General features: G+C 35.7%; 1 protein-coding gene across 1 annotated transcript; it reads right to left on the bottom strand.

Annotated features, from left to right (window-relative positions):
- Positions 1–7,799: 7,799 nt before the first annotated feature.
- LOC121953021 (uncharacterized) lies at positions 7,800–14,190 on the bottom strand. The gene is made up of 8 exons (XM_042499940.2): positions 14,086–14,190; positions 13,727–13,775; positions 13,521–13,577; positions 10,160–10,349; positions 9,875–10,032; positions 8,644–9,792; positions 8,327–8,544; positions 7,800–8,231 (listed from the first exon to the last, which is right to left on the bottom strand). Exons 2-8 carry the CDS (start codon positions 13,757–13,759, stop codon positions 8,162–8,164), a joined length of 1,875 nt encoding a protein of 624 aa, XP_042355874.2. The 5' UTR covers positions 13,760–13,775; positions 14,086–14,190; the 3' UTR covers positions 7,800–8,161.
- Between the last annotated feature and the right edge of the window lie 1,050 nt (positions 14,191–15,240).

Below are 15,240 nucleotides of genomic sequence, written 5' to 3'. Positions count from 1 at the left end.
GGTTATAGTATGGCAAAAATGTCAAAAAATGGCATTTCCCAAAAACAGCTGAAAACATGTTCAAACTACATAAAATAGCGTGCTGAGACACAGCATGGCATTAAAACTTGCAAAAACGGCCCAAAACACCATAATATAGCATGTCGAAAAAATGACCAAAAAAGCAAGGCTATAGTATGGCAAAAATGTAAAAAAATGGCATGTCCCAAAAATAGCTGAAAAAGCCTTAAACCAGCAAAGAATAGCCTGTTGAGACATGCTATAGCATTGGTTGTTGCAAAAACGGCCCAAAACACCATCATATAGCATGTCGAAAAAATGACCAAAAAAGCAAGGCTATAGTATGGCAAAAATGTAAAAAAAATGGCATGTCCCAAAAAAAGCTTAAAAAGCCTTAAACCAGCATAGAATAGCCTGTTAAGACACACTATAGCATTGGTTGTTGCAAATATGGCCCAAAACACCTTAACATAGCATGTCGAAAAAATGACCAAAAAAGCAAGGCTATAGCATGGCAAATATGTAAAAAAATGGCATGTCCCAAAAACAGCTGAAAAGGCCTTAAACCAGCATAGAATAGCCTGTTGAGACACGCTATAGCATTGGTTGTTGCAAAAACGGCCCAAAACACCTTAATATAGCCTGTCGAAAAAATGACCAAAAAAGCAAGGCTATAGTATGGCAAAAATGTCAAAAAATGGCATGTCCCAAAAATAGCTGAAAACAACTCAAAACAGCATAAAATAGCGTACTGAGACACGTCATAGCATGAAAACTTGCAAATATGGCCAAAAATACAATAATATAGCATGTCGAAAAAATCACCAAAAAAGCAAGGCTATAGTATGGCAAAAATGTAAAAAAATGGCATGTCCCAGAACAGCTGAAAACATGTTCAAACTACATAAAATAGCGTGCTGAGACACTGCATGGCATTAAAACTTGCAAAAAGGCCAAAAACACCATAATATAGCATTTCGAAAAATCACCGAAAAAGCAAGGCTATAGCATGGCAACAATGTCAAAAATGGCATGTCCCAAAAACAACTGAAAACACTTTTAAACTACTTAAAATAGCATGCTGAGACACGGGATGGCATGAAACCTTGCAAATATGGCCAAAAACACCATAATATAGCATGTCGAAAAAATCACCAAAACAGCAAGGCTATAGTATGGCAAAAATGAGAAAAAATGGCATGTCCCAAAAACCAGCTGAAAACACTTTTAAACTACTTAAAATAGCATGCTGAGACACGGCATGGCATTAAAACTTGCAAAAAAGGCCAAAAACACCATAATATAGCATGTCGAAAAAATCACCAAAAAAGCAAGGCTTTAGTATGGCAAAAATGAGAAAAAATGGCATGTCCCAAAAACAGCTTAAAAAGCCTTAAACCAGCATAGAATAGCCTGTTAAGACACGTTATAGCATTGGTTGTTGCAAATACGGCCCAAAACACCTTAACATAGCATGTCGAAAAAATGACCAAAAAAGCAAGGCTATAGTATGGCAAAAATGTCAAAAAATGGCATGTCCAAAAACCAGCTGAAAACACCTCAAAACAGCATAAAATAGCGTACTGAGACATGCCATAGCATTAAAACTTGCAAATATGGCCCAAAACACAATAATATAGGATGTCCAAAAAAATCACCAAAAAAGCAAGGCTATAGTATGGCAAAAATGTAAAAAATGGCATGTCCCAAAACCAGCTGAAAAAGCCTTAAACCAGCATAGAATAGCCTTTTGAGACACGGCATGGCATTAAAACTTGCAAAAAAGGCCAAAAACACCATAATATAGCATGTCAAAAAAATCACCAAAAAAGCAAGGCTATAGTATGGCAAAAATGTGAAAAAATGGCATTTCCCAAAAACCGCTGAAAACAACTCAAAACAGCATGAAATAGCATGCTGAGACATGTCATAGCATGAAAACTTGCAAATATGGCCAAAAACACCATAATATAGGATGTCGAAAAATCACCGAAAAAGCAAGGCTATAGTATGGCAAAAATGTAGAAAAAATGGCATTTCCCAAAAACAGCTGAAAACATGTTCAAACTACATAAAATAGCGTGCTGAGACATGGCATGGCATTAAAACTAGCAAAAAAGGCCCAAAACACCATGATATAGCATGTCGAAAAAATCACCAAAAAAGCAAGGTTATAGTGTGGCAAAAATGTAAAAAAAATGGCATGTCCAAAAACCAGCTGTAAACACGTCGAAACAGCATAAAATAGCGTACTAAGACATGCCATAGCATTAAAACCTGCAAATATGGCCCAAAACACAATAATATAGGATGTCCAAAAAAATCACCAAAAAAGCAAGGCTATAGTATGGCAAAAATGTAAAAAAATGAAAACATGTTCAAACTACATAAAATAGCGTGCTGGGACACGGCATGGCATTAAAACTTGCAAATATGGCCAAAAACACAATAATATAGCATGTCGAAAAAATCACCAAAAAAGCAAGGCTATAGTATGGCAAAAATGTCAAAAAATGGCATGTCCCTAAACCAGCTGAAAAAGCCTTAAACCAGCATAGAATAGCCTGTTGAGACACGCTATAGCATTGGTTTTTGTAAAAAACGCCCAAAACACCTTAATATAGCATGTCGAAAAAATGACCAAAAAAGCAAGGCTATAGTATGGCAAAAATGTCAAAAAATGGCATGTCCCAAAAATAGCTGAAAACACTTTTAAACTACTTAAAATAGCATGCCGAGAAATGGCATGGCATTAAAACTTGCAAAAAAGGCCAAAAACACCATAATATAGCATGTTGTAAAAATCACCAAAAAAGCAAGGTTATAGTATGGCAAAAATGTAAAAAAATGGCATATCCCAAAAAAAGCTGAAAACACCTCAAAACAGCATAAAATATCATACCGAGACACGCCACAGAATTAAAACTTATAAATATGACCATAAACACTATAATATACCATGACAAGAAAATGACAAAAAGCAAGGCTATAGTATGGCAAAAATGTCAAAAAATGACATGTCCCAAAAACAGCTGAAAACACTTTTAAACTACTTAAAATAGCATGCTGAGACACGGCATGGCATTAAAACTTGCAAAAAAGGCCAAAAACACCATAATATAGCATGTTGTAAAAATCACCAAAAAAGCAAGGTTATAGTATGGCAAAAATGTGAAAAAATGGCATATCCCAAAAAAAGCTGAAAACACCTCAAAACAGCATAAAATATCATACCGAGACACGCCACAGAATTAAAACTTATAAATATGACCATAAACACTATAATATACCATGACAAGAAAATGACAAAAAGCAAGGCTATAGTATGGCAAAAATGTCAAAAAATGACATGTCCCAAAAACAGCTGAAAACACGTTCAAACTACATAAAAGAGCGTGCTGAGACACGCCACAGCATTAAAACTTGTTAATATATAGCCGAAAACACCATCATCTAGCATGTTGAAAAAATGACCAGAAAAGCAAGGCTATAGTATGGCAAACATGTCAAAATTTGACATCTAGTCAAAACAGCTGAAAACACCTCAAAACAGTATAAAATAGCGTACTGAGACACACCATAGCATTAAAACTTGCAAATATGGCCAAAATCACCATAATATAGCATGTCGAAAAAATTACTAAAAAAAGCAAGGCAAAAATGTGAAAAAATAACATGTCTCAGCTGAAAACACCTCAAAACAGCATAGAATAGCCTTTTGAGAAACGCAGTCGCATTGGATGTTGCAAAAACAGCAAAAAACACCTTATTGTAGCATGTAGAAAAATTGACCAAAAAAAAACAAGGCTATAGTATGGCAAAAATGGCAAAATTTGATATGTCCAAAAAACAACTAAAAGCAATTTTAAACTACATAAAATAGCATGCTTTGACATGCCATAGTTTTAAAACATGCAAATAAGGCCAAAAACACCATAATATAGAATGCTGACAAAAGCAAGGTAAAAAACGTAAAAAAAAAAAGTATGGCAAAAATGTCATCAAATGAGATGAGATGTTTGAGCTGAAAACATCTCAAAACAACATAAAATTGAGTGTTCAGGCACACCATAGCATTGGATGTCTCAAAAACAGTAAAAAACACCTTAATATAGCATGTGACAAAAACTGAACTTGGAGATGAACCCAAATGCACGACACAAGAGACCAAAGTAACAAACAAAGGATTTATTAAGGAAAAAGGCAACACTCTCGCAGGGGGAAAGCAAAAAAGTAAAAATCACTCAAACAAGGCAGCAAAAACTGACAACACAAAAAGCATTCAATCGAGGCAAAACCACTAGAAAAGAAAACAAAGATCTGACAAAGTGACAAACAAAATACTTGATCTGAATATGGAGCAGGAGTGAGCAAAAATCAAAACGTGACTAGACAAGATATTAAGAGCTTGGAAATGGTGCTGGTTCTCTTACTCAACGGACATGACAAACTGGCACAGGGCAAAGGGAGACGCTGACTATATATACACAAGATAAGGGGGAGACAATCAGGGACAGGGCCAACAATCACACTGGTGGGAAAACACATAGTAGGTCACCTGAAATGAGAGGAGAATTAGAATATCAAAATAAAACAGGAAATCACGAGACAACATAAACACAAGACAAAAAGCAAATCAACATAATTTCCTAGACATGACAGCATGTCAAAGAAATGACCAAAAAGCAAGGCTATAGTATAGCAAAAATGTCAAAATATGACATGTCCCAAAAACAGCTGAAAACACTTCAAGACAGCGTAAAATAGTGTGCCAAGACACACCATAGCATTGAATGTTGCAAAAACGGCCAAAAACATCATAATTATGCATGTTGAAAAAATGAAAAAACAGGCAAGACTATACTATGACAAAAATGTCAAAATATGACATGTCCCAAAAACATCTGAAAACACCTCAAAACAGCAAAAAACAGCGTGCCAAGATAAGCCATAGCATAAAATGTTGCAAAAATGGCCAAAAACACCATAAAATAGAATGTCCAAAAAACGACCGAGAATGCCATACTTTAGTATGGCCAAAAATGTCCAAATATGACATGTCCAAAAAACAGCTGAAAACCACAAAATTTACCATGCTGAGACATGGCATAGCATAGGATGTTGCAAAAACAACCAAAAACACCATAAAATAGCACTTCAACAAAATGACCGAAATTGCCATATGTATGGTGTAAAATGTTAAAATATGACATGTCCAAAAAACAGCTGCAAACACCTCAGCACCTTTGTGGTTTTCAGCTGTTTTTGGGACATGTCATTTTTTGCCATTTTTTGCCATGCTATAGGCTTGTCATTTCCACATGCATCATTATGGTGTCCCTACACAATTTGTTTTCAACATGCTACACTACGACGTGTCTCAACAAACCATAATATGCGGTTTTCATTCATTTTTTCCAACATGTCAAAATTTTAGATTTTTTCGAGATACTATATACTATATTGCTTTCTGCCATTTTATCAGCATGCTATATTATTACATTTTTGGCCTTTTTTTTAACATGGTATACTATGAAGTCTCTGTGTACTGATGGTATTTCGTCGTTTCTGGTTTTGCTTTCTTTGTCACTGCATTGCTGCTATGCTTCAACCATGACTCCATTGTTTGTGTCTTTGACGGTGGCAAGTGATTGATTGACAGGTGATGGCATTTGGCAGGTCACGTCAAACGATCCTGGTTTGGGGAGAGTCAGGGCTTTTTCTTACATTTTTTAAAAATTAATATTGAGTATAAAATTCAGTTTATGAACTTACATTTATATTTTTACTGAACTTTTTATAATATATATAATTATTTTTTAGGAGTTATGCATGCGTGCTATTTTTTAAAATACATTTTTTTTTTAAAATTTCATGTACCCCCTGGAGTACCCCCAGGGGTACACGTACCCCCATTTGAGAAACAGTGGTATAGTATGTTGTTTAAAATTTGAACAAAGTATCATAGTATAGTTAGTTGTTCATGAAATGACATAGATGTCTTCGTATAGTATGTTGTTCAAAATTTGACCAAAATGTAATAGCATAGTATGTTGTTCAAAATTTGACCAAAATGTAATAGTATAGTATGTTGTTCAAAATTTGACCAAAATGTCATAGTATATTAAGTTGTTCAAAAAATGACCAACATGTCATAGTATAGTATGTCTTTCAAAATTTGACAAAAGTGTCATAGTATAATATGATGGTCAGAATTTGACCAAAACATCTTAGTATAGCATGTTGTTCAAAAGTTGACCAAATTGTCGTATTATACTTTGACGTTCAAAATTTGACCAAACTGTCACAGTATAATATCGTCAAATTTTGACCAAAATGCCATAGATTAGTGTGTTGTTCAAATACCCTTAAAAAAAGGCATACTATAGTATATTGTTTAAAATATCATTAAAAAAAACTCATACTATAGAATGTCTTCTAAAATACTGTCAAATAGCCATACAACAGTATGTCGTCCAAAATAGCAAAGAAAAATACTATGGTATGTTGTCAAAAATAGTTTTAAAAAGTCATACCATGTTATGTCAACCAAAAAAGAATAAGAAATAAGTGTATAGTATGGCGTACAATATAGCATTAAAATGTCATAGCATAGTATGTAGTCCAAAATAGCATAAAAGGTTATGCTGCAGTTTGTTCTCCAAAACATTATTAAAATGTCATACTATAAAATAGCATAAAAACACACTTAAGTATGTTGCCCAAAATAGCACAAAATAGTCATACAATTGTATGTCATCCAAAATAGCATAAATATGTCCTACTATCATATGTAGTCCAAAATAGCATAAAAAAGCCATAGTATAATATGGTGTCATAAAAATGTCATAGTATGTCACCCGACAAGCATAAAAAGTCATAGTATAGTTTGTCATCAAAAATAGCATACAAAATTCATACCATAGTATAACATCCAAAATAGCATTCAAAATGATACTTGAGTATGTCGTCCAAAATAGCACCAAAAAGACATATTAGGCCTATAGAATAAAAATGTGTCTAATTCTGCAAACTAGAAGCGCGCTGACCGCCAGCCACTGTTGGCCTATGCAATGCACTGACTATACATTAGTATCTCATAGAGCCCCGCTTCAAAAATCCACAAATATCATTTTAATGCTATACCCAAATCTTGCTGCCATCCTCTTTTTACTTTTGTGGTTGTGTGCTGCTTTTGTTACCATGGATACTTGTTCAAAATTTAAATTTCCAAAAATACTTGGCATAAAAGTTATACCCCGGCGCAACACATACAAGCCTTAAGTCTAACTGGTGCACCAGTCATAACTTTAAATTGGTTGTAACGCTTATCACCGGACTTTAAAGCAAGGCATACGTCCAGTTGGTGTACTTAACTGACTACTATCGAAAATATTTGTAAAATCTTCTCCCCCATCATGTGCTCCACTCTGAGCTTCACTTTGCTAGCAGCCGTGGAGCAGTAGCAAAATGTCAACGTAGGAAACAAAAAAACCAAGACAAATAAAGAACAACGTAAATATGAGTTGTCGTGTTGTCTTTATTACCCTAAGGAAAACCTGGCTTTTGTGGATCGGAGATTATTTAAAATATGACCATTTACAGTTATGTGTCCTTCCACTAAGCCAATATGCCCCCCCCCCCAGTAAATAGTCCTTTAATGTTTCTTTTTTGTTGGAGTACATCACAAACAAACTGTTCAAAATAACATCTAAAATAATGTACGGAAAACAAACTGCTGTAGGTTTTTTTTTCATGTGCTGATAAAACTGAAAAATATTGTGACGAGTCCATGTGGGCTGATTTAACCATTTATTAGGGGACCAGTAAATTGGATTGTGTGTACTGTAGACATCAAAATCAGTTTATCTATGCTAATGTCATGCTTACACTGTTTTAAGTTGGGTAATTTTACCAATCAACAAAATATTGAGGAAATCCTTCATCAAAAAAGTTACACTTATTAGATAAGGATTATACATGTTACTAAACCATAAACCCTAAAGATGTATTTTACCAGCAAACCTCAAAGCAATGTTTACTTAAAATGCGAGAAGCAGTACACAATACAACAGAATGCGCACTCCAGTGTTGTTTAACATAATCATCGTAATTTTTTTGTGTGAAAATAACTTTCCTCAGCCCCTTTAAATCAAAGTCTTCACTCTATGCCTTTAGCCTTCAGCTCCTCCTTGACTCTGCTCAAGTAGCTGGGGTCAGGATACCCAAAACTGTGGAAACAGCAGGTACAAGGGTTGACATATTGTAGACTTGGCATTTAAAAAACAAAGAATATATCTTTTTAGGAGACAATTCACTACAGTACCTCTCTGGGCCTCCTGACATGCTGGTCTTGTGGTGAATGTCATTCCAGGTCACCTGGTTGTCCTTGCCCGTTGTTCTGGATGTCCCAACAGTGAAAATAAGTTTCTGATTAAATGCTTTCTTCAACAGATGCAGCACTTCTTGGCCCTCTTTGTTGTCTGGCAGATATGCTGTTCTGTTAATACCATGATAGAACTGTCCAGGATTTGGATGCTTTTCCTGCAAAACAAGAGTGAAACATGATAACCAACTCAGACATTAACTTACAAGATACAAAATTGACTCAATACCTCCAAATATTTAAGTGAAGGCTTTTACCGTCTGAAGTCCACCTGGAATGTCGTATGTGATGGTTATACTGCCACAGTGTGGGAATCCAGGGAGAGACCAGAAATTTGTGCACGACTTCATTGTACCATCTGGCTGGTTTCCCTCCATCATACCGAAAACTTCTCTGCAAACAGGACAGGTAGGTCCCATGCTTTCCATTGAATGTGCCAGGCATTCTCCACAAAACTCATGTTTACACTTCAACTTTTTCTTATTCTTAAATTTATCCATGCATATAGGACAGTTTTCATCTTTATCATCTCCTGCTGCTGCCCCCTCCTCTATAGCTGCATCAGTCTTGTCTCCTGATTGTCCATTCAACACAGGTCCGCCGGAGGCTCCCTCAGACGTCAAGTTACTGAACCCAGCAGCACCTAGTTGTCGGGTGAAACTATAGGGTGATGTTACAATCTTCTGGTACAGATGGAGAAGAGATCTGACAGCGTGGCTCTCCATTGACGCATTTCCTCCAGATCTTTTGTGGTAAGCTTTGACTTCCACTTTGCCTTGACTGCTGTCTGATACTTTCAAGTCCACGCCAAACTTAGTTTTGATCTTAGTGATTTGCTCATCATAGGAAGAAGTCATCAGCTTCCAGTAGCTCTCTTCTATGGGGAGTCCAGCACTGACGAGAGGGTCTTTGATGCTCATGCCGATATTCATTGAAGTATCTTCGGACGCCAATGTAGACTCGTCCATGGAGGTGCTGTGAAGTGTTGCATTTAAGGACTTTCTGAGGACATCTTGACTTTGTCTCGGCCCACATACGGTAATTTCTTCAGAGGACAGAGTAAGCAAAAACTTGTTCTCCTTCTGCTTGGCAAATTTTAGAACGTCTTTCCACTCATCTTGATCCACGTGCTGAAGAGGAATAGTTGAGCCATCTGAATCACCTAAGCACTTCTGGACAAGGTTTGTAAAATCAGAGAGAGCTTCTTGTGGGCTGCCATCTCCCCGGGCTGCTTGAAATTTCACATTTACATCTGCTGTGATTGTAACTCCCCTCTCTTTTGCTATACGTTTAACTTCCTCCTTGAAGATGTGGTTCACATACCAGAAATGGCCCACTGAGACAGTACATGTCTCCTCTCCCTCTGAAGAAGCTGCACCGCTCTGCTCCTCCAGTTGCATTTGATCCTGAAATAACAGTTAATGAATTTATTAAAAAGCTTTTTTTTCAATGTAATTTATTTCTACTGATTTACTACACAGGACATACATCTTTTGGCTCTGGCACAGATGAAGGAGGGGGTTTTATTGAAGCAGACGTTTGTGTCGTAAGCTCTGGCGGTGTCAAACTAACAGACTTTATTGAAAATGTTTTTCCATCTTTCGTGGACAGCTGTTGTCCACTCAGTTTCTGAAGCTCACTCTGGGCTAAAAAAGGAGGCAAACACAAAATCAATACACCTCCAAAAGCAATAAAAAACACTGCTTTCAAGTCAAAATAAAATGTTGCCAATACATATGAGATTAAATTGTACCTAAAAAATTTATACTATACCTGAAGCAGGATTAAGACTGATCTGAGCAGTCCCATCTTCTAAAACTTTGAAAACTTTGCAGTCCCCTTCAAATGTGTCGTTGGTGTTGGCCCAGGTCTGCAGAGCTTTCTCCAGTTCTACTTTAAATTTTGGTGGTTGAACATCCTCTGACCACATGACTGAGAGAGTGACTTCAATTTCATCTTTGTTCTGTGATAAAGTCATCAGAGCCAGAAAACAAGGTCACGTTATTAGTAAGCAAGAAAACACAAACATAACTTTATCTAGAGTATTTTAATTGTAAACCTAGTAAACAGAAAGTGAATGACACTACTGACACAGTTTTAAAAAATACTTTTCTGTCATCCCCAGTTTTTTTTCCCTGTTTATTATATGCAGTTTTACTGTGAAGTTAGCTCCTTGTAATTTGGCTTTGCATGTTCTGCGGGCTATATAGCACTAAAGGTCACAGACTGTAAATGATAATGAAGATATGACTGGCATGATATCAGATTTTCACTTCAGGATAATCCTGGCCAAAAAGGTTCATGATAACAATATTATTGCAATATCTACAGAAAATTTGCATGTACAAAAAACAGCAACTTTAGTTTTGTTCATTGTCTATTTTGTCTATTTTTGGCCAATTTGTTACGCTCAAATTATGAGTATAAACTTCCTTTCAATTAACTAGTGCCTAGATCCCCTTACTCCGAGGCGTGACAGGCATAACATGTAACACAACAGTGTCATCCTCTAGTGAGACCTAAAACATACCCCTCGGCAATGCTTTACAAACAATAACAAAGACACAACATGTCAACAACAATCATTTACTGGCTCTGTCATGTGGTGGCTGATCTCATCCTCTCCTTGGAGGGTAAGGAGCTCCTGAATCTCCCTGTTTTCCCAATTAGTGGAAATTTATGGCTGCTGTTCTTCCACTTTGAGTTAGCTTCCAACTGCTCTGCTGGCTGCTTTTTAAATCTCCCACAGCTGGTTGCAAGCACAACACGTTGTCAAAACATCACACCTTTCCTGCCCATGGCCCATTCCTGCCAGCTGTCCTGTCCTGTTTCAGCACTGTTACTACCTCCCGTGGCGGCTTAAATGTAAGACTACTCTGTCCCTCAGTTCCATGATTCCTGTATGCCAGGCGGCATCACTGCGTGATAGTCCCACTTTGAACAGGCAGTGTCAAAGGGGATTTTGAGCCAAGTGGGAACTGGCAGGTAGAGCCATTATATTCAGTGGACCACATACTGTGGAAGCAAGCAACAACAACTTTTTTGGCATATGCACCAGGCGAGCAGCTCCACAGGAATGAATGGGCAGTATCTTAGCATCTGGTCTCTAGGTATTATGAAAATCTATGGTATGCACAAGGCAAGCAACACCACGGAAATAAATAAGCACATCTTAGCGTCTAATTTCTAGATAATATTCTCTGTTTTCTCTGATTGTACACCAATTTCAGAAGTATTTTTGTCTGTTTGCTGCATAGAAAGACTTTTTTTAAAATTAAAAGACAGTTGATTATTCACACAATATTGTCATGTGTGTATTATTAACTTGATATCAGTATATTTTAATTTTTACATATCATCAATACACCAGTAAAGTTATCTAACAGTACAGTTAATTATTAATGGAGGTAACGAGTTTTTAAACAATCTAATATTGTTTTAATTACATTACAGTATTATATAATGTTGATAATGTAGTTGCTATGCAATATGATGATAAAGCAGAATATGACTTCAGTGAACAGCCTCCATACAACAGAGCAACAGGCTGTGATGAGACTAGAAAAGTCATGGCAACTTCCAAACTTTCACTTTCACATGCACTTCACAAAAAAACATACAGGCCTGCTCAAACTCGACCTGGATTTTATGCATCAGTTTTTAAACTTAAAAAGAAATGCTCATGTCTAGAAAATGATAAAGAAATCAGTGCTTTTGTTTCCATACTCCATTTTTTATGGAGCCAGATCAGGCTCAGAAGTATTGATCGTTTACCAAAAGTAGTGTAAGTGAAAAAATAAAAAGTGAAGTGGAAAAATAAGATTTGAACCTGTAAAAAAAAAAAAATGGTACCTGAAAGTCTTGAATTTCGAAATTGAACTTTGAAAAATCCCAGAATGCATGAAAAAAATCTGTTCAAACGTAACTTTGATAATGTTTGTAATACTTTTGAATAAATTACTTTTTTTTATTTTTCACTTCAATGTATATTTTGATCTTGGAGTACTTTTTTTTTCAATTGAATTTTATTTATTTATTTCAGATTCAGATCTTATTTTTACGGATTCAAATCGGGTTTTTTTCGGTTTCAGATTATTATTTTTCAGATTCAGATCTTTTTTTTACGGATTCAACCTGAAAAGTTTCAGGTTCACTTTTGGCCCTGTTTTTCCGTGGGGGCGGGCCTCGACTGAGAGGGGCGTGGTCTGCCATGAGTGACAGGCCTCCCCATCCGTGACATCATCACCCTGCGTTCAGGAAGTTGCATAGCCACATGGCTTAGCCTACAATGGCAGAAGCTCCAGACGTTCAGGTAATAATAATAATAATAATAAGTATACTCTGGGACAGATATACGTAGCTCTAGTCTGGACTAGAGCTTGGACAAATATTGTTATATGCATTGTATTCATGCATGTAGACCTATATATTATTATTATTTTTATCTAATAAGACTCTTGAGCATTATTGTCGTTTTTGGCTATCTCTTGGCACCAGTGTTTTTGTCAATACATGTTTTAATTTTATGTGGATATTCTTAGTTTACAAAAAACTTATGTCTTGCTGCAAACATGGCTATGTTTGCCCACTAGATACTGTTAATGTTAAAATGCATGCTGTTTGTTTGAAAAATGTACAGTATGTGAAATGTAAAATATTGTAAAGCCAGTACAATAATGTGAAATTATGTTTGATATTTCTAGGTGCAACTGAAAAGAGACTTTCTTGAGAGGCTCCACTATAAAGTTTCACTATAAAGTTTTTGGCTATGCAACTTCCTGAACGCAGGGTGATGGCGTAATTTATTCAAAAGTATTACAAACATTATCAAAGTTATGTTTGAACAGATTTTTTTTTCATGCATTCTGGGATTTTTCAAAGTTCAATTTCGAAATTCAAGACTTTCAGGTACCATTTTTTTTATTTTTTTTTACAGGTTCAAATCTTATTTTTCCACTTCACTTTTTATTTTTTCACTTACACTACTTTTGGTAAACGATCAATACTTCTGAGCCTGATCTGGCTCCATAATTTTTAAAATAAAAAAAAGAACTGTAATTGCACCACACTGGATCAATGGATAGTTATTATTCAACACTTAAACACGCGCACGCGTGCTCACACAAATACCTACCTCAGAAGAATTCTTCACAGACGTTGGAGGCTGCTGGAAATGATTGCCATCAGACCACTACAGGATATTTGAATAAAAACAAAATGCAAAAATTAATACTGTGAAACAAAAACAATTTCAATCCTAAGTCTGTAAATATTCACAAATAATATAAATTGCCACAACTCCTTTAACAGCTTTAGTGTACAGACTGGACTAATACTTACGTCCATTGCCTCCTCTGTGTCATTTGCTGACATTTTGGCAGACTTCTTCCTGTAAGACACAGCAAATATAATGTGACGACAGCAGTGTTTGTTGTAGCTGCCAGCTCTAGAAAACCAACAACAGTTTGGTATATTTATAAGAAGCTGTCAAATGTCGACATAATGTTTAGAAGTGACACTTATCGTTAGACTACACTTTCGGTTTCAACCAAAACGCTATGACAACTTTTATATTCGGCGAATTTGCCTCCCGTGTTTCTTTATTACTACGTTTTTAACACAGCGTTATATCACAAACTTTACTCTACTTTCTGAACGTACAGCGAGTAAAATGTGAATTGACGACACGTATCTCTTACCTTCACTTGGCTCGACACTGTTTGCTGCGTCTTCCTGATAAATGAAAGTGAAAGGTGTCCGCGAGACACGTGACGTCACAATAAAGGACCACACCGTTAAAATGCAGCTGCGGACTTTTCACGTTTAATAACAGTAGGCAGTACTGTGTTTATGTGATTAACACCACTAATAAATATATATTAACTCAGGTATTGTAGTTGAGTAAAATTTGGAGGCACTAGGGGAGACCGGGATTGGCTGACACACAGCTATATTCTGGCCCTCACAGAAACAAAACAAATGTAACAGAAGTGTTTGCTTTCTTGAACTGCAATCATCAGCTTTGTTAAACTTCTGAAAAACATGTATTTTTTGACTGAGGGTGACATATTAGTTTCAGCAATAGAAGTATGAATTTGTTATGTGGACTAAATGTGTAAGGAAAATGGTGGAGATACTGGAAAATTGTAACTTCAATAGACATTTTGATATGTGATTTCAAAGTCTGTTATGAGTGATGTTAGCTGGCTTACATAATTTCTTCACAAAGTTGGGTAAAATGTTAGTAGGGTTGGTTGGCACGTGTAAAAATCAATTGTAAAATTAAGAATTGTAACTATAATTATATTTTTGAGATATTAAACCATTTTTAAAAAAGAATAGTTATATTGTCATATTGTTAATTTTGCATTATTATTTTGAATAATAAATGGCAAAAGTAATTAAAACAGAAAGTGAAAAACAACACAGAGTGAAAAGAGTTCCGACTACTCTACTACTTAGATATTGTACTTCTTTTTTGCTCCACTAGAGCTTAATTTCATATAAAGATTATTAATAAACAACAACAAATAAGTACTAATTTATTTTTTTTGATGAACCTACCAATGTTACACATGTTACACATTATTATGTATGGGGGATTCTGCATCACAAGTTTTACTTTTGCTTTGGGTACTGTAAGTTAATTTTGCTATTAATACTTATATAATTCTTCTCTCTTCATTTTAAATGCAAGACTTACATTTGTTGCAGAATTGTTCTTTGCTGTGGTATCAGTACTATAACTAAAATGTGTATGTGTGTTGACATTTTTCTCCTACATTTCAGGTTTCTCCGTATCATTTACAATTTTTATATTCGGTTATCAGTGACAAGATCTTTTCAGTTACAGT

This window comes from Plectropomus leopardus, chromosome 2 (genome assembly GCF_026936395.1).
Source record: "Plectropomus leopardus strain MGB_pleo_1.0 chromosome 2, ASM2693639v1, whole genome shotgun sequence".
Classification (NCBI taxonomy): Eukaryota; Metazoa; Chordata; class Actinopteri; order Perciformes; family Serranidae; genus Plectropomus; species Plectropomus leopardus.
The sequence above is the reverse complement of the archived record's forward strand: the minus strand, read 5'-3'. Positions and strand labels throughout refer to the sequence as shown.